This window comes from Nothobranchius furzeri, chromosome 3 (assembly GCF_043380555.1).
Source record: "Nothobranchius furzeri strain GRZ-AD chromosome 3, NfurGRZ-RIMD1, whole genome shotgun sequence".
NCBI classification, from domain to species: domain Eukaryota; kingdom Metazoa; phylum Chordata; class Actinopteri; order Cyprinodontiformes; family Nothobranchiidae; genus Nothobranchius; species Nothobranchius furzeri.
This window is the reverse complement of record NC_091743.1, coordinates 86,054,266-86,073,026: the sequence shown is the minus strand read 5'-3', so window position 1 is coordinate 86,073,026 and position 18,761 is coordinate 86,054,266. Positions and strand designations below refer to the sequence as shown.

The following is an 18,761-nucleotide window of genomic DNA, read 5'->3' as shown; positions in this document are numbered from 1 at the left end:
CTGCTATACACTCTTAAGACATAAAGGAAAAAATTCAACCGTCGGATTTTAAATAAGTATAAAGGTGTGGGCGTGGCTAAGCCTCAAACTTTGACCTGTCGCCACGCCACTCTGTTTTTCACAGCTCCCTATTGGACTCCTTTTAACCAATCGCCAGCAATCACTGGCAAATAGCAGCAGACAAGTTGAGGACACTTGGTCTTTAGTCCTGGCAGGTTTCGAATAAAGGCGAGGCTTTGGGAGCATGGCGAATTTCGCCATCACGCCATGGCAATAAGTTTGCCTCTCATTTCTTCAATTATCGTGCCATTGCCACAAAATGTCTGGTGAGTGATCCTAGTCTGACCCCCAATAGAACTGGACAGCTGTAATTTGTGGGCGTGGCCTATTTTCTGAAATAGCGCCCCCTAGGAACAATAAAACTGCCAGCCACAAGCCATGCTTTGACTGAGGAGTACGAAAATTGGTACACTAATGTGGTGTCTCAGGCCCTACAAAAAAGTCTCTTGGAGCCAAGAGCAAAGTCGCACAGGAAGTCGGCCATTTTGGTCCAAGTACTCGATTTAGTGGTTTTCGCACACATTGTTTGGATAAGGATTCCCCATCACCCTTTTCAACAATCACCTTCAAACATCTGCTATACACTCTTAAGACATAGATGAAAAAATTGAACCGTCGGATTTTAAATAAGTATAAAGATGTGGGCGTGGCTAAGCCTCAAACTTTGACCTGTCGCCACGCCACTCTTATTTTCACAGCTCCCTATTGGACTCCTTTTAACCAATCACCAGCAAACACTGGCAAATAGCAGCAGACAAGTAAAGGTCACTTGGTTTATAGTACTGGCAGGTTTCGAATAAAGGCGGGGCTTTGGGAGCATGGCGAAATTTGCCATCACGCCATGGAAATACGTTTGTCTCTCATTTCTTCAGTCATTGTGACATCGCCACACAAGTTCTGAAGAGTGATCCTACTCTGACCCCTAATAGAATTGGACAGCTGAAGTTTGTGGGCGTGACCTATTTTCTGAAACACCGCCCCCTAGGACCATTAAAACAGTCAGCCCCAAGCCATGCTTTGACTGAGGATCACAAAATTTGGCACACTAATGTAGTGTATCAGGACCTACAAAAAAGTCTCTTGGAGCCAAGAGCAATGTCCTACAGGAGGTCGGCCATTTTGGTCCAAGTACTCAATTTAGTGTTTTTCGCACACGTTATTAGGAGAATGATATCTCCTCGCCCTTTCCACCGATCACCTTCAAACTTCTGCTATATACTCTTAGGACATAGAGGAAAAAATTCAACCGTCGGATTTTAAATAAGTATAAAGGTGTGGGCGTGGCTAAGCCTCAAACTTTGACCAGTCGCCATTACCTTATTTGACTTAACAACTCCCATGTGCATGATCAGATCAATTTCATACTTTGTCTATGTGATCACTGACCACATCTGAAGACAGTGACAATGTGGACAGCTGACATCACCTAAGCCCCGCCCCCTGACTACAGGAAGTCTATTGTTTTATGGTGAACTGCCCATATTTGTCCCCTCTAATTTAGTCAAGATGACACTAAGGTCATGCACTGTCTTCATGATGTTGTAATGACCATTCAGATCTGATAGCTTTTTAGAAAGTGAGGGGCTTTGATGCCATGGCGATTTCTGGCGTGACGCTGTGACCTTACGTTTGACTGTAACTTCCACAAACAGCCTCCGATTTGCCCGAGACTGAACATCACATCACCAGTGTGGTAAAGATAGAGTATCTCCTAGTGGTGAGACATGTAATGGTGGGCTCAGAAGGGATGCTGAGTCAGGGTGAGGTGTGGACGAGGAGGCCTTTTACTGTTTCCGGTGTCGGGGTGGCTGACTTTCTGTTCCGCCAGGCATGCCCTGGTGCCCTCGGCTGCCGGCCAGGATGGAAAAGCGCGGAGCCGGGTTTGGAGAGCGTCGGGGATGGAGCGGAGGGGGTGCAGAAGGAGGGCGAGCAGCTTCGCTGCGAGGGCCGAACGACGCTGCTTGCAGCTTTAATTACATTTAGTTTTCATTTTAGAATTCTAAACTAACATTTAGTTCCATTTAGAATTGAAATAATTACATTTAGTTATCATTTGGAATGCTAATAATTACATTTAGTTTTCATTTTAGAATTCTAATAATTACATTTAGTTTACATTTAGAATTCTAATAATTACATTTAGTTCCATTTTCAATTCTAATAATTACATTTAGTTTACATTTAGAATTCTAATAATTACATTTAGTTTACATTTAGAATTCTAATAATTACATTTAGTTTACATTTAGAATTCTAAACTAACATTCAGTTCCATTTAGAATTCTAATAATTACATTTAGTTCCATTTAGAATTCTAATAATTACATTTAGTTTATATTTAGAATTCTAATAATTACATTTAGTTTTCATTTTAGAATTCTAAACTAACATTTAGTTCCATTTAGAATTCAAATAATTACATTTAGTTTTAATTTTAGAATTCTAATAGTTACATTTAGTTTACATTTAGAATTCCAATAATTTCATTTAGATCCATTTATAAATCTAATAATTAAATTTAGTTTTCATTTTAGAATTCTAATAATTACATTTAGTTTACATTTAGAATTCTAATAACTTCATTTAGTTCCTTTTACAATTCTAATAATTACATTTAGTTTGCATTTAGAATTCTGATAATGACATTTAGTTTTCATTTTAGAATTCTAATAATTACATTTAGTTTTCATTTTAGAATTTTAAACTAACATTTAGTTCCATTTTGAATTCTAATAATTACATTTACTTTACATTTGGAATTTTAAAAATTACATTTAGTTTACATTTGGAATTCTAATAACTACATTTAGTTTACATTTGGAATTCTAATAATTACATTTAGTTTTCATTTGGAATTCTAATAATTACATTTAGTTTTCATTTTAGAATTCTAATAATTACATTTATTTTACATTTAGAATTCTAATAATTTCATTTAGTTCTATTTAGAATTATAATAATTACATTTAGTTTACATTTAGAATTCTAATAATTACATTTAGTTTTCATTTTAGAATTCTAATAATTACATATAGTTTTCATTTTAGATTTTTAAACTAACATTTAGTTCCATTTAGAATTCTAATATATATATATTTAGTTTACATTTAGAATTCTAATAATTACATTTAATTTACATTTAGAATTCTAATAATTACATTGAGTTTACATTTGGAATTCTAATAATTACATTTAGTTTACATTTGGAATTCTAATAATTACACTTAGTTTACATTTAGAATTCTAATAATTGCATTTATTTCGATTTAGAATTCTAATAATTACATTAAGGTTTCTAGTTACTGCAATCATTCACATTTAGCCTATTAACTAGTCAGGGAAGCTGGCTTTTTCTGTCAAAGCTCCAATAAATTGAAACGAGTCAATTTCATCTTTTCATCAGTTTAGAACTTCTGTGTAAGAACATATAATGCCCATTTGGAACAGTTTCTGATCTTCTTTGTGGTTCAATATGATATTTATGCATTTATAGTAACTCTTACTTTAACTTGATATTGATCTGTGCTACTTGTTTTCTGTTATGAATGCATTAATACGTTGTGTCGTTTGTATGTTTATGTATATGTGTGTTTGTGCTACTTATTGACTTATTTGCCCCATTGATATTGTGTTCACATGAAAATTGTTTATTATCCGGGTCTTTTATTCTCATTGTAAATTTATATGGAGGACCCACTTAAAAACTATATAGTTCCTCTCAGTTAGTTCTCATCCTCCTAAAATCTAAATGCACAAACAAATAAAATAATTACATTTACTATCCTAAAAATTACATTTATCCACATTTAACATTTTAGTTCTACTGTAAATGTGGTGACAGCTTCTCTTAATAAAACTAGTGTGAAATTTTATTGCTTTTTGATCATATTTATTTAGACTCTGACATCATGTTAGCGGCAACAGCAGCTCAGGAGGTAAGGTGGTTTGTCCAGTAATTGGAGGGTTGTAGGTTCGATCCTGGCTCCCTGCAGAAAACGTTGCTGTTGTGTCCTTGGGCAACACACCTCACCCTTCTTGCCTGCTGGTGGTGGTTGGAGGGACCGGTGGGGCCTGTGCACTGCAGCCTTGCCTATGTCAGTGCGCTCCAGGGCAGCTGTGGCTACAATGTAGTTCATCACCACCAGGGTGTGAATGTAATGTAAAGTTCTTTGTCCTCAGGCTCTGAAAGGTCCTATACAATTAAAGGTTTTTATAATTTATGTGTAAATGTGAAAATTTAAATATATTTTTAGAAGCAAACCTTTCAATTTATCAAGTTATATTTAAATGTTAAAAAAGAAATATTTTACCAAAATGTGTATTGTGTAGCGTCCACAAATGGTCAGTTTTTCATCTACAGTTTGACCTCTTCAGTATCCGGTCATTTGGAGACAAAAGTCTTAACTGGAGCCTTTAATCTGCAAGAAAGATACTGTTGCTTGACCAAGGTCCCTCTCAAGTTTCCTCTTATCTTTATCTTCTTTGCTTCACAGAACAAGAAGAATGAGCTTTTATAAGAATGAACCGTTATAATAACGAATACTTGATGATGCAATGAAATATGTAAATAATCATTTGGTTGAATGAACAATAATGGCTGAAGAATAATAACAATGTTTTGATTAATTTGTGCTTAAATTACTGTAGTTGAAATGAATATTATTATATTATGATCAGTAAAGTTTGATTTAACAAGTGAATCACTATCTACTGACAGCTCACACACTCACACACATGACGATGACAAGGTTAAAGTAATCTCATGACACATTGCTTTCTGGTCCACAAATCAGAGCTCCTGTATCTGAGCAAGGCGTGGTTTCTGAGGTTTGTTGTCTAAACCCATTTACATGTCAAATTCTGATTTGTCAGTAAGTCAAAACATGGCAAATATTAAAACAGAACTCACTTCCTCGTGAGTCAGTTGAGCAGACTCTGGACTGGCCACCGGAGGAAAACTCTTCTACCATCGTATCTATTGACAAGCTGTCAAAACCTGTTGCACACTACAGCTGACCGCAAACAGTTCCTTCAGAATAAAGCTGACAAAGCTCCGACTCCTTAAGAGTCCTTCCATGGACGTAAATAACAACCTGTTGTGACTTGGAGACGATTCGAAGACCGGTCTAGTGGTGCTGCGGTTTCTCCTACGGACTTCGGTACCTTTGGGGTCCACGGACTTCCTGACATTCCAGATATACAACGGGGGTCTCCGAAAGGGTACGTAGGCTTGACAGATTGTGTCTGATGCTGTTTTATTAGAAATCAACTTTCTAGTTTAATGCAGACCAAATTCACTCCCACTCAGAACTCAGTTTCTTCAGATACAAGGGTTCACTGGATCCCCAGTGAGTCATGGTGGATGGCTGCTTATACTGAGCCAGGGTCCTCTGGAGGTTTCTTCCTGTTAAAAGGGAGTTTTCCTCTCCACTGTCGCTATATGCTTGCTTAGTATGAGGATTGCTGTAAAGTCACTGACACTAGTCAGTGACTTGATGCAATTTGCTGGGTTCCTTATATAGGAAACATTATTTCTGATTGGCTTAATGAACTGACCTGAATTGGAATGTTTATTATGTGAAGTGCCTTGAGACGACTCTTGTCGTGATTTGGCGCTATATAAATAAAATTGAATTGAATTGAATTCTGATAACATCACATTCACATCATCACACCTCACATTACATCCACTTAGATTCATCCATCACATAAGTTGTTTCCTCGTTGTCATGTTTTTAATTGTTTAGAAAATAAATTTCTTACTTTTGATAAACTTGACTGTCTGAATTAACACGAAGTGTCTTACGATCCCTGAATGAACAAAGAATTCTAATTCTTCTAGTTAAACATTCAAAGATCAATCAGACTGATACTCTTTATTTACCGGTATATAGAATCATCACATCTTATTGATCATAATTAAAAACCAAAATACATCTGTAGTCTAACCTACGGTTGTATATTTTAACATTAAATATGAATAGCTAACCAAAACAGCTATAATTTATCTTTTAGTGCTGAAAAATTAGTTTAGAAGTATATTTGAGTCAGGATAACAGAGTTAATACCAAATAGCCTTTTTTTGGGTGTTTTATTCAGTAACAACCTGACATGTCCTCTTGCTCACTGACGTCTAGCTGCTGTTGTAAAAGCAGGCTATTATAATTCTGAATAAGAGATAAGATTCATAACTATGATCCTGGAGTCGACCAGCTTGTGAATGAGGTATTTTTTTTAGTTTAACTATAGAATCCATGTGTGAGGCTACTTGATTAATGAGTTCCATTAACTATTCCTGGCATGTCTAGAAATACACATAGAAAAAATATTTTATAAGCTCTCATTCATCACCCCTGCTTTTTACTAACTGAAGCTTTGTTTAAACATTTCAAAGAAAGGCTTCTTTGCAGACTGAGGTTTGAATCTTAGAAGATTTTTTACACATTCTAGCACTGACTCGTGTATTATTTATAACACTGGAGACAGACACAGTGACAGCTTTACTTTGAGTTGTTGATGTTTGAAAAATAAAATCTGAGCTGCAGGTTTCAGGGTTTCAGATTCAATTAAATTAAATTCAAAAATACTTTATTAATCCCAGAGGGAAATTGATTGCTGTAGTAGCTCAGAATAATAACAATAATAATAAAGTCATCAAAGACTCCTCCTTGAACCGTCACCTTATCGTGGTGGAAGGGTTTGATTGCCCTAATGATCCTAGGAGCTATGTTGTCTGGGGCACTTTGTGCCCCTGGTAGGGTCTCCCATGACAAATTGGTCTTAAGTGAAGGGTGAGACAAAGAACGGTTCACAGGATCTTTCATAGATGTAAATTCAAAGAGTCGGAGTACCCGGCCCGGAGGGTTACCGGGGTCCCACCCTGGAGCCAGGCCTGGGGTTGGGGCCCGTGAGCGAGCGCCTGGTGGCCGGGTTTTCACCCATGGGGCCCGGCCGGGTCCAGCCCACACCGGATACATGGGCTCGTCCAACTGTGGAGCCACCACCCGCAGGAGGAACATGAAGGGTCCGGTGCAATGTGGATCGGGTGGCAGACCAAGGTGGGAGCCTTGGCGGTCCGATCCCTGGACAAGAAAACTGGTTTTTGGGACATGGAACGTCACCTCGCTGGCGGGGAAGTAGCAGGAGCTTGTGGCAGAGGTTGAGCGGTACCGGCTAGATATAGTCAGACTCACCTCGACACATAGCATTGGCTCTGGACCCCAAGTCCTTGAGAGGGGTTGGACACTCTTCTTTGCTGGAGTTGCTCTGGGTGAGAGGCGGAGAGCTGGGGTTGGCTTTTTGTTAGCCCCGAGACTCTCTGCCTGTGTGTTGGGGGTTTACCTCGGGGAACGGGTCCTGACTGTTGTTTGTGCTTATGGGCCAAATATCAGTTCAGAGTACCCACCCTTTTTGGAGTCCCTGGGACGAGTGCTAGATAGTGCTCCATCAGGGGACTCCAACGTCCTGCTGGGGGACTTCAATGCTCACGTGGGCAATGGCAGCATGACCTGGAGGGGTGTGATTGGGAGGAACGGCCCGCCTGATCTGAACTTTAGTGATGTTTCGTTATTGGACTTCTGTGCAAGCCACAGTTTGGCCATAACGAACACCATGTTCGAACATAAGGATGCCCATCGGTACACTTGGTACCAGGGCAGCCTAGGTCGCAGGTCGATGATAGACTTTGTAGTAGTATCATCTGACCTGCGGCCGTATGTTTTGGACACCCGAGTGAAGAGAGGAGCGGAGCTGTCAACTGATCACCACCTGGTGGTGAGTTGGATCAGATGGCAGGGGGAGATGCCACGTAGACCTGGCAGACCCAAACGCATAGTGAGGGTCTGCTGGGAACACCTGGCTGAAGAACCTGTTAAGAGGGTCTTCAACTCCAACCTCCGGCAGAGCTTTGACCGCGTCCCGAGAGCAGTGGGGGACATTGACTCCGAGTGGGCCTTGTTCCACTCTGCGATTGTTGAGGCGGCTGTTGCTAGCTGTGGTCGCAAGGTGGCCGGTGCCAGTCGTGGTGGCAACCCCCATACCCGCTGGTGGACACCAGAGGTTTGGGGAGCCGTCAGGCTGTAGAAGGAGGCCTACAGGGCGTGGCTGGTCTGTGGGTCTCCGGAGGCAGCGGACAGGTACCCGATAGCCAAGCGTGGTGTAGCAGTGGCAGTTGCCGAGGCAAAATCTCGGGCGTGGGAGGAGTTTGGTGAGGCCATGGAGAAAGACTATCGATCGGCTCCAAAGAGGTTCTGGCAAACTGTCTGGCGCCTCAGGAGAGGAAGGCAGCAACTCGCTCACGCTGTTTACAGTGGGGATGGGGAGCTGCTGACGTCAACTGGGGCTATAGTCGGACGGTGGAAGGAATACTTTGAGGAGCTCCTCAATCCCACCTATGCACATTCCGAGGAGGAACCAGAGCTGGGAGACCTGGGGATGGACTGTCCAATCCGGAGGCAGAAGTTGCTGAGGTAGTCAAACAACTACACAGCGGCGGAGCCCCGGGGGCAGATGAGATTCGTCCTGGGTATCTCAAGGCTATGGATGTTGTAGGGCTGTCATGGTTGACACGTCTCTGCAACATTGCGTGGTCATCGGGGGAAGTTCCTGTGGAGTGGCAGACCGGGGTGGTGGTCCCCATCTTTAAGAAGGGTGACCTGAGGGTGTGTTCCAACTATAGGGGGATCACACTCCTCAGCCTCCCTGGAAAGGTCTACTCCAAGGTACTGGAGAGGAGGGTCCGATCGATAGTTGAATCTCTGATTGAGGAGGAACAATGTGGTTTTCGTCCTGGCCGTGGAACTGTGGACCAGCTCTATACCCTTGCAAGGGCGATGGAGGGGGCATGGGAGTTTGCCCAACCATTCCACATGTGTTTTGTGGATTTGGAGAAGGCTTATGACCGTATCCCCAGGGGCACCCTGTGGGGGACACTCCAGGAGTATGGGGTGGGTGGCTTTCTGTTAAGGGCCATTCAGTCCCTTTACCAGAGGAGCGTGAGTTTGGTCCGCATAGCCGGTAGTAAGTCGGACCTGTTCCCGGTGAGGGTTGGACTCCGCCAGGGCTGCCCTTTGTCACCGGTTCTGTTCATTACCTTTATGGACAGAATTTCTAGGCGCTGCCGTGGTGTGGAGTGTGTCGCAGTGGCCGCAAACTCCCTAGTGTGCATGCAGCCTCTGAGTTCCCTGGTGCTCTAAACATTGAAAGAATAATTTAATTTTCTGTTCCTCTGTCACGAACAGAACTCAGAAGACCAGTAGTGACGCCAAACACAGTAAAGTTCCTTACAAGTCTTTATTAGATATGGCGTTACCGTAGAGGGCGAGGCAGGAGACAGAGTCGGAGAGGAGGTGAGGTGCAAAACCAGATCGGACAAGCAGGTACAGGGAACAGGCTGGAGACGAGGTAGAGGACAGGTGAGGGTCGTGATGGGAGGCAGAGTACAAGGCAGGGGTCAGGCGAGAAAACGAGGTCCGGAGACTGAGACGAGGCAGGGTGAATGGCTGGAAGATTTACTAGCAAATGGCGTTCAATAATCTGGCAGTGACTGGATAGCTGGATGGTTCTTATAAAGCAGGAGGAACAGGTGAGATGAATGGAGTAGATGAGGTGCAGGCTGAGGTTGCTAGGGAAACAGGGCTTGGCTGGAGCTTGATGAGGGGACCAGGTGTGCTGCATGAAGGCTGAAAGATTGGGAGTCATGACATCCTCACTCTGTGTAATGACCACCCTCGGTGGTGTCTGTTTGTTGCAAACACCAGGTACAAATAGCGCCCAAAACGGCAGCACATAAGCTGTCTCAGCAAAACACTGAACGTCCACCGGATTAAGAAAAAAGAAAGCAGCTGTCTCTCAGCAGGACCATCCGAGAGAAAAAAATTAAACCAATATTTCACAAAGACGCACTGAAAGTGGCTTTATTCTTGCCATGGCCCTCGAAATGCCTAATGGTCTTACGAGGGTAGGGTATTACGTACTTATAAATTATTGCCTTAGAAAGTAAAAACGTGTAGTGGGATAAATCTACCTAAATGAACCTTTTCAAACACTGTTTTGTTTTTTATTTGACTATTTTTCTGTCCTGTCTATCATCTTCCTGCATCTCCTCTCAATCCCAAAGAAAAACTGCTACCTGGCTTCATGTTTTCACCTCAGCGATCTACCAACCATAAAAATAGCAGAGTGCGCGCAGTGCGCCGGCTCTGCGCCTCTCAGCTCAAAATAATCCCCGGAGAGTCTGCATAAATAATGTAATATAAGTAGAACCAGGATATTTTTCAGGCTCCCCCTGGGTGTGTAAGTCGATGGCTTCCAGGGGAGCCCATAGATATGTGTATAAACACGTGTTTATATACATATCTATGGGGGAGCCTGTCACCCTTTATGGGTCAGCCAGGCTCCCTTCAGCTCACTCGTAATTTGAACCCTGCGCACACGTTGGTCGCGTGAGGTGCCGGTGTAATGTCGATGTGTTCACCCCTCGAGATCTGTTTCTTTTGCACCCAGCAGCAAGTGGAAACGACCCAATCACAAAAATAACCCTCACCCTTACCCTAACCCCGGCACCAGAAATGTATGTTTTGCATAAATATAGTTTTTGAAAATATGTGTAGCACAGTTTTTATGTTTATTCAGAGTTACGGTTAGGATAAGGGTTGGGGTAAGGGTTAGGACACATTTTTTGAGAGTGGATGGTTCTAACTCGCAGCTGGGTGCAAAAGAAATGAGTAGAACCTGGCTGCAGACATCAGACGGCGTGTCACCGGAAGAACTTTCTAGCGAGAACAAGATGGCGTGTCATTACTTTTACCGGAAAATCGACGAGCGAAAGACCTCGGCCGGAAGTTGGTCTTTTTTGGTGGCCGCTTTTGTTTCAACAAAACTCGGCGAGTTTCAAAGAGGAAAGGTAAGGATGAAATTAACTAATTGTTGTAACCGTTTAGTTCTTAAAAGTAGGCACTATAGCATTTAAAGCTTCACCAGAGAATTGTAATTGTATCAATATTAACATGCAGTCTTAAAACTAATGCAGGGAGTTCACAAGCTAACACAAAAGCTACATATATAAAGCAGTCAGCAATTGTAGCTTAGCTTTAACTTAGCTATTTGATTTTTCTGGTCTCCGTTTGTTAAAACAGTTAAAGTAATAATATTAACTTTATACATAATTTAGATGTGATATAAAGACATGGACGTAAATTTGGGGGGTGGGGGGGTGGGCATGTCCCCCCCACTTTTTCCAAAGTCAAGCTTTGACCCCTGCACTTTCCACCATCCAAAAACAATATTACGCTATATTTAATTGACACTGGTTGAGCTCTAGGACCAAGCAGAAAACAACCATTTGTGTTGAAGCCTGTTTCCTATTAGAACATACTGTAAAGATACACCCCCCCCCCCCCACACACACACACACACACACACACACACTTCTAAAGTGAAAATTACGTCCATGTATAAAGACCACGATTCTAATACTGACTTGACTGAAACGTTAATACCCTTTTTTCTTAATTAAAAAAACGTAGATTTTCAGAAATTTGTAAGTGGTTTCAATCACTAGTTTTCATACAAGCTAGATAGCTTCCGATTCGGGAAATGGCTAATACACACAATTTTTCTCTATTCTGACCATTTTTAATCTGCTCTAGCTCAAATACTACAACACGTACACTCTTCAAACCTGTTCTAGATTATTCTAGGCTTGTAGCAGAATGCATAAAAATAGCTTGATTTGTGAAACCTTTCTCTTATTTGTGAAAGTTAAAAAGACAGATTTATGAATTTATTTTTCAGCATCTGGCCCACACGAACTGGTCCTGTGCATCCAAAAATTACACGTTATCCCACTACACATTTTTAATTTAAACAGATCTTTGAGATATTGACTTTTTTCTTCTAAGTGGTAAAAATGAGCTTCCATAAAAATTGAATCCTACACATTTACAAAAAACTTTTATTGACAACTCATAGAAGGAAGATGCCAAAAACACTAAATGTAAGCAGTTATGTTTTGTGTGGAAAATAAAAGCAGACGAGACGGTAAAACAGACAAGAAAAAACGTAAAAATATGAAGCTTGACACAGTGCAAGAAAAAAAATTGATAGCTTTGCCTCTTTGAGAAACTTGAATTCAAATTGTGTTCCTCGACTTATTTTATTTCCTGTAAATAAATTATAAAAGGCACACAAAGGAAATTACCAATAATTGTATTTTTTATTTTAAAACATCCATTGTTGTTGGATAAAATCTTTCTTTGGTGCATCTTTTACAGAAAAGACAAATGTTTTTTTTTTCCTGCAATGTGTCAGGGAACAGGAGCAACAGGAAACACGTTTCTCTTGGTTCACTATCCTCAGCGCTGCCGGTCCCAACGCCAGATGGATGCATCGTCGCACACGGCGATGAGGATGCTGCTGTCGCGGCTGAAGCTGGTCTGTCTGATGGCTGAGGTGCATTTAGGGAAGGTCAGCGTGGTGCACCTGAAGAGCAACAAACCAGATGGTTCCATGAACATACATATCTCTACATGTATGAGATTCCAGGACGTTTGTGACTCTTCTTAAAAGCAGCCATGTCCTTTAATAACCCTAAACTGTTGGTCTGTTCTCGATCCAGGTCCCAGCTGTCGTCAGCTGAGATATCTCAACTCCAACAGCGTATTTATTTTAGAAGAACCGGTCAGAAAAAGGAGATTCCATTTAGAATGAAAGACTGATCATCTCAGGTCGCTGACGTTCCAGTTGTGATGACCTAATTCTCTTTCCTCCATCGCATGAATCAGCATGGTGTCCGCCAGTAATAACCGTCCTCGTCAAGCATCAGATGATCTTTTTGATGGTGTGTTGCTTTATTATTGGGTCACTAAAACTTTATATTATCAATGAAACTCTGAAATGTTTGAAGAACTTTGGATAATTAGTTTTAAAGACTTCATTTAAAATTTTTGACACGTTTAAGCCTCCAGACCAGTCACACCTCCAACTTCCTGTTACTCTCAAAGCTGAAAAACATCTCTTAACTCATCCAAAATCAAACACCAGCGTGTAAGTAAATCTCCTTAGCGTGAGTGAACGGAGGAACGCGTCTGATAAAAGGAGACTTACTTTGCTTTGTGAGGATCTTCCACCTCCAGGTCCCAAACGTAAAGCTTCCCCACCTGGTTCCCCAGAGCCAGCATCTGTGTGATCACACGCTCATCCAGTAAACACATCCTCCACTAATACCGACGCACCAACAGACGAAAAGCTCCTCCACCTTCTGCCAGAAGTCCATGGAGAACCTCATGTACCAAATGTCACACTGGCTGTAGTCGAACCGCCCCAGAATCGTCACGTTTGACTCATTGGGTTTGATGTGGTCGACGTCGTCCTCCATCTTCCCTGGTTTCCAGCAGACGATGGCGTTTTCACAGGACTGCAGAAAGAAAAACCAGCGTCAAGTTTGGAGTCTACATCGGCTGTTACCAGCAGACTAAACTTAATTCCTCTTGCCTTTGAGAGAATCAGATCTCCCAGCCACCGAACACAGTCCACGTAGTTCCTGTGGATGTCTCGCGTTGAAAAGTCGGGGAAGTGAATCTTCTGCGAGACAAACGGCCTGAAGAGGTGATTTGATTTATTTAATTAATTATCGAGACTATTTTAACGACACGCCACCAACAACAACACAGGAGGGCCCCCTCACCTGTTTGTCTTCGAGGGGTTGTACTCGTATGAGCCGCGAATCGCTTTCTGCATTCGCTCGGAGTCGATCCTCCAGAGCTTCAGCGAGTGGTCCATCCCACAGGACATGATCTTCTCACCCAGCAGATCAAAATCCTGACGCATGAAAACAAGAGATTCTTGTTACAATTCCTGGAAGTAAAATTCATCAGATCCTACGAAATGAACAAAAGACAAAACTCTATTTAACAAAAACGGTTTTCAGCTCCAGCAGAAGAAAATCTCCATCTTGGATCACTAACAATCACTTCAGTGCACCTTGATTTTTTTATTTTTCCATCAATCAGGTTCCAGGTGTCTTCATTAGCCGTCACATTTCAGGGCAAACATCTTGTTCATATAATATTTAGGTCATTTATGCACAATCTAAACTGTGCAAGTCCACCAAAAACATTTCAAATGGACATTTTAAGACCGACTTTGAACAGAAAGTCTTATTTTAAAAGAAAACATAACAATAATGACTGGAATCCAGGTCAAACCTGGCAGAAATGTAGTAATATTTCTGCTGAGACCAACTACAGCCTACAGGTTTATGAAATAATGCTGTGATTTGTGTTTAGTGCAATTTTAGCTTGATCTTTATTATTGTTTAATATAGGGCTGCACAATATATCGTAAATATATCGTTATCGCGATATCATGATGCACAATATGCATATCGCAAAGAACAGATAAATATCGCAATGAACGGTCAGCTCAAATGTTTTCTACACAATTTATTCTGTCAGTCAAACGGAAGCATGATGTTTTTTTAACACATCAAATAGAGCTCTGCACCCATTTGGCCAATCGGGTGGGTTCTCATAGGTCAGATGACCGCCCCTGAGGCGGACGGCACTTAATTGTGCTGGTTAGCAAACACCTGACTTAGCTTTGCTCTGCTCTTTTTGCTGATTCCGGTTTTCCCGGGATCCACGGATTCCCTTTTCTTTTTCCCTTTCCTCACATCTTTTGCTTTTCTCATTTTTATCAGTTTTTTGTTTCTTTGTTTTTGATTATTTTTATTCCTGAGTTAAGTTTTTATTTATCGCAAGTAATATCGTCATCGCAATATTAATCACTGTTATCGAATATCGCAGGTTTTCCTAATATCATGCAGCCCTAGTTTGATCAATTTTTAATGTTTCATTGTTCTTGTGGTGCGCCTGACTTTTATTTTGAAAAGCACCGCATTAAAAAAAACTGTTAGTGTACCTAGCCGTTAGCTCATCAATCCTAAAGGAAATAACCCTCTTCTCTGAACTGAGGCTGAATACTGACCCATTTTATATAAAACAAACCTCAAAAATACTTTAAAAAAATAAAATAAAAATAAGTCAAAATCAGCATCAACAAAAAGTGCAAACCGTGTTTTCTGTTCCGATTAAAATCTGACAGTTTAAATTGTGATCAAATGTAATGAAACACCTACAGCGCTCAGGACTTCGTCTCGATGGCCTTCTACACCTCCAAATATGGCCACCAGTGTATCCGTCTGGATGTTCCACAGACGAAGAGCGTGATCTAAAGAAAATTTCAAATGTTACAAATCATCATTTATTCATTTTCACACAAGTAAGCTTTTACTAAAAACACTGAATCTGTCAGGGAAAAGATCCAGGAGCATCTGGAGGCGTGTCGATGACCATCACCATCAGGGGCTTTACCTTTGCTGACAGACAGGAGAAGATTCGGATCCCTTGGGTGAAACTTGAGCTCGTTGATGGCGTTCCCGTGACCCACGTAGTGCTGGATGGGAAACAAACACACTACTAAATGACCCTCAAAGCCACATTTTCAAAGAGGTTCTCTACAGGAAGACTACCTTGATGCACTGCATTGTGATGTGATTGATGACCCGAATGATGCCGCGGGACCCGGCTACAGCCAACAGCGGGTGGCTGGTGTTGGTGTCATAGGTCCAAGCACACGTGTAGAAGTTCTCATCTGCCTTGGAACGCGTTCAGTCAAGAAAATCGCAGAAATCAAAAAGTTTCTGACATTTCTGCAGCTACTGATCAACTCTTGGGTCTTTCCAAAATAGATGTTGAGAAAAAGATGATTAACCCTTTAGGCGCCATAGTTTTTTCAGTAAAATATAAGTTTTTCATATCACTACTTAAAGAGCTTGTAGCTTAAATCTGGTTAGAGATAGAGGAATATTGTAAATTAGAAAAATCTTCAGTATGAGCCAAATTTTGTGATAGGAACAAATTCACTCACACAATTTTCATACTATGACATCATCAGATAGCAGCCATATTGGATTGCATCACATTTGCGGATTTGTTTGTCTTATTTTCTTAGTGTTGTTATTGTTTATGATACATATATGTGTACATAGGAATATGTATATAACTATGTATGTGTATATATATATATATATATACATATATATACACATATTACTTTATTGGTATTTTGTTATGTTTACTGCGTATCAATCAAGAACACTGTTTTTGGTGCTTCAGTGTCATGAACACATTTCACTCATCCCTTCTTTAATTATAGTTTATTTGGTTTATAATTGTTATATATATATATACACACACACACACACACACATGGTTACTATAATGGTTAGTTTTACCAAACTCACAGGACACACCCACTCTCTCAGGAAGAAAGCTTTGGTCATGCGTCAAAAACATGTGAAGTTATGTTTATCTGAACTCTGTTAGCTGGATAAGGTGAACTTGACCTCCTTTGCTGAACACATCTTTTACTGTCATCATAATCATTATTATTATACACACATTTATATAGCTAGATAGATGATAGCTAGATAGATGATAGATATAGATAGATAATAGAGGATAGCTGATAGACAGGGGCTGAATTGATCACCAGCAGAGTTTTCAACGGCCCGATCACCGCCACCACATTCCCCATGCATGAGGGCTCATTTCTGCTGCTGTGGCTTATTAAATCCAACATTGCTGCTTGTCGCAATTCTGCGACTTTGGCGCTTAAAGGGTTAACATATCTGTAAATCTTCATTTACTGATCTGTATCTAAATTAAAGAACAACAGATTCCTTTTTGTGAAGTTTAGTTTGAGCCAAAGCAGGAAGGATACATCTGCATCAACGTACGACTGCAACAGTCGGATCTCTCCCTGAGAGTGGCATTCATACAAGGTTACCTGTTAGAGAAATCAGAAATATCATTTATGTAAAACTAAATGTTTTTCACAACAAGAAATGTGTATTTTTAATGAAAAAAGTCCTGAATAATCATCATTCTTTAAAATTTGTCAAATCTCTTATTTTCTGTAACAGTAAATTAAGGACACTTGAAGCAGCTTATCAGACACAAAAGGACGTCTGATTGCTTGAAAGGCATCACCATCTTTCTATCATGCAAGATATGGAACTGATGAGCAGAAAATTGATTCTGAACTAGAAAAATTCATGAAAACACCCAGAAAAAGCCAAATAAAATCTGTCTGCTTGGGGTTACCCTGTTACTCCCGACTGTGGCGAACACCAGTGGGTCTCCTTCCTTACTGTGCCAGTTAAACTGGACTCCAAACAGTGGCTGGCCATGGTCCTCCTGAAAAATATCCACAAAGTTTCACTCCCACTTCACCTGTAAACTAAATTCTGTAAATGATGATATTTGAATGTATTTAGAACAGCAGACATTCTCACTCTTAAACTGTTAACACATTTAAAAGAATATCTGCACTTCTTGGACTTCCACTTGCCCTTGCCCCAGCTCTTCCTGCCTGGGGCATTGGCGGTGTTGGTGGGGGTGTCTGGACGCTCAGTGTTGGTCCCACTTTCAACACTGACCGCATCATCCTGTAAACCAGAGATGCGGTTACTGAAAGACAAGATGTCCAAAACAAAACACCCAACCTAACCACATTCATTTTATTGGACAAGTACCAGTAAACCTAGGCTTTATTTGGACAGAAATAAGTGAAACAAATGTTTGAAGCACTTTTAACATGAAAAACAGACTACCAGCAAGTTTTTCCTTTCCTCAAAATGAAAAATAAACATTATAAACTGCATTTGAACACTTATTTTAGGAATTTGTAAATAAATACAAGCTTCTAAATCACTCCTGCTGAAGCTAAATCGAACAAGCCAGGCTTTTTGAGGTTAAATATAAAAGCCCATGCTTCTGTGGGTCACATAGACTGATTTAGAGCCATTACCACCATCAGAACCACAGCTGCAGGTGAACAAAGATGCCAGCTAGCTAAGCTCTTTAGCTTTCCGGCTTCTTGCTTTAGCGCTGAGCTAACCGGCTAAAACGTTCACTTGTAGTTGCAGAAATGTTTATAGAGCTCTTACGTTCTCGTCTCCTGACAAATCGGGGTTGCTGTTCTCGTCACTGCTTAGTTTTTGTTTTTTGGCCGGTAATTCTTTTCCCGCTTCAGACAGGCTCTTGTCTCTCATTTTAGCTCCGAAGGCTAACCCGCCCGCTGTTCCTTCTTCTTCAATCTAATTTAAGGCAAGGTGAACTTTCAGAAGGCGCTCTGTCACCCCCTGTTGGTCACGTTTAGTTACTGACGGAGAAGCTTCCACTTTTTGAGTTTTCTGCTTTATTTCACTTTGGACAGGATTCAGATCGGTTTAAAAATAGTAAATCCCGTGTTTTTTTTAACTCCCTAAACAACCTATTTGTTAAAAAGAATACATTCTGCTCTTAAATTGTACATTTAAATGTCTAACACAGTAACTTGGGACATTTCAAGGCAATATTTCCACATTCTTCAGCTGTAAAAATGTATTTTTTCCTTGAAAATGTCGTACTATTTACCTTTGTTAGTATTAAATAAAAATAATATTTTAGATTTGTTCTTTTATATTTCTAGAAATACTTCTTTTGACTTAATACTGCCCAGCAAAGCTAGTTTTAACCACAAATGGCAATTCAGTCTTTAAGTGTAAATTTCTAATATAAGTAAGAAATAACTCCAAAAATATTTTTTGCGTGCCAAATTGAAAGATTAACCCGTAGCAGCCTCTCAAATGAATAAAT

General features: G+C 40.6%; 1 protein-coding gene across 2 annotated transcripts; it reads right to left on the bottom strand.

Annotated features, from left to right (window-relative positions):
* Positions 1-11,995: 11,995 nt before the first annotated feature.
* Positions 11,996-18,244, bottom strand: eed (embryonic ectoderm development). Of its 2 annotated transcripts, none has more exons than XM_015958067.3 (12): positions 18,071-18,244; positions 17,417-17,569; positions 17,226-17,318; positions 16,843-16,908; positions 15,590-15,715; positions 15,432-15,513; positions 15,197-15,288; positions 13,745-13,878; positions 13,552-13,657; positions 13,316-13,474; positions 13,165-13,238; positions 11,996-12,540 (listed from the first exon to the last, which is right to left on the bottom strand). In XM_015958067.3, the coding sequence occupies exons 1-12, from the start codon at positions 18,173-18,175 to the stop codon at positions 12,414-12,416; spliced, it is 1,317 nt and encodes a 438-aa protein (XP_015813553.1). In that variant the 5' UTR covers positions 18,176-18,244; the 3' UTR covers positions 11,996-12,413. The 2 variants fall into 2 exon arrangements, with proteins under 2 accessions (XP_015813553.1, XP_054590321.1); XM_054734346.2 differs by having other exon boundaries at positions 17,473-17,569; positions 18,071-18,210.
* Positions 18,245-18,761: the final 517 nt, after the last annotated feature.

Excerpts from the sequence above, each read along its gene's own strand:
- eed (XM_015958067.3), bottom strand. The coding sequence starts at position 18,175 with ATGAGAGACAAGAGCCTGTCTGAAGCGGGAAAAGAATTACCGGCCAAA. Across the intron at positions 17,319-17,416 it reads AATGTGTTAACAGTTTAAGA|GAGGACCATGGCCAGCCACT; the intron begins GTGAGAATGTCT and ends GATATTTTTCAG. Across the intron at positions 16,909-17,225 it reads CCACAGTCGGGAGTAACAGG|GTAACCTTGTATGAATGCCA; the intron begins GTAACCCCAAGC and ends TTTCTCTAACAG.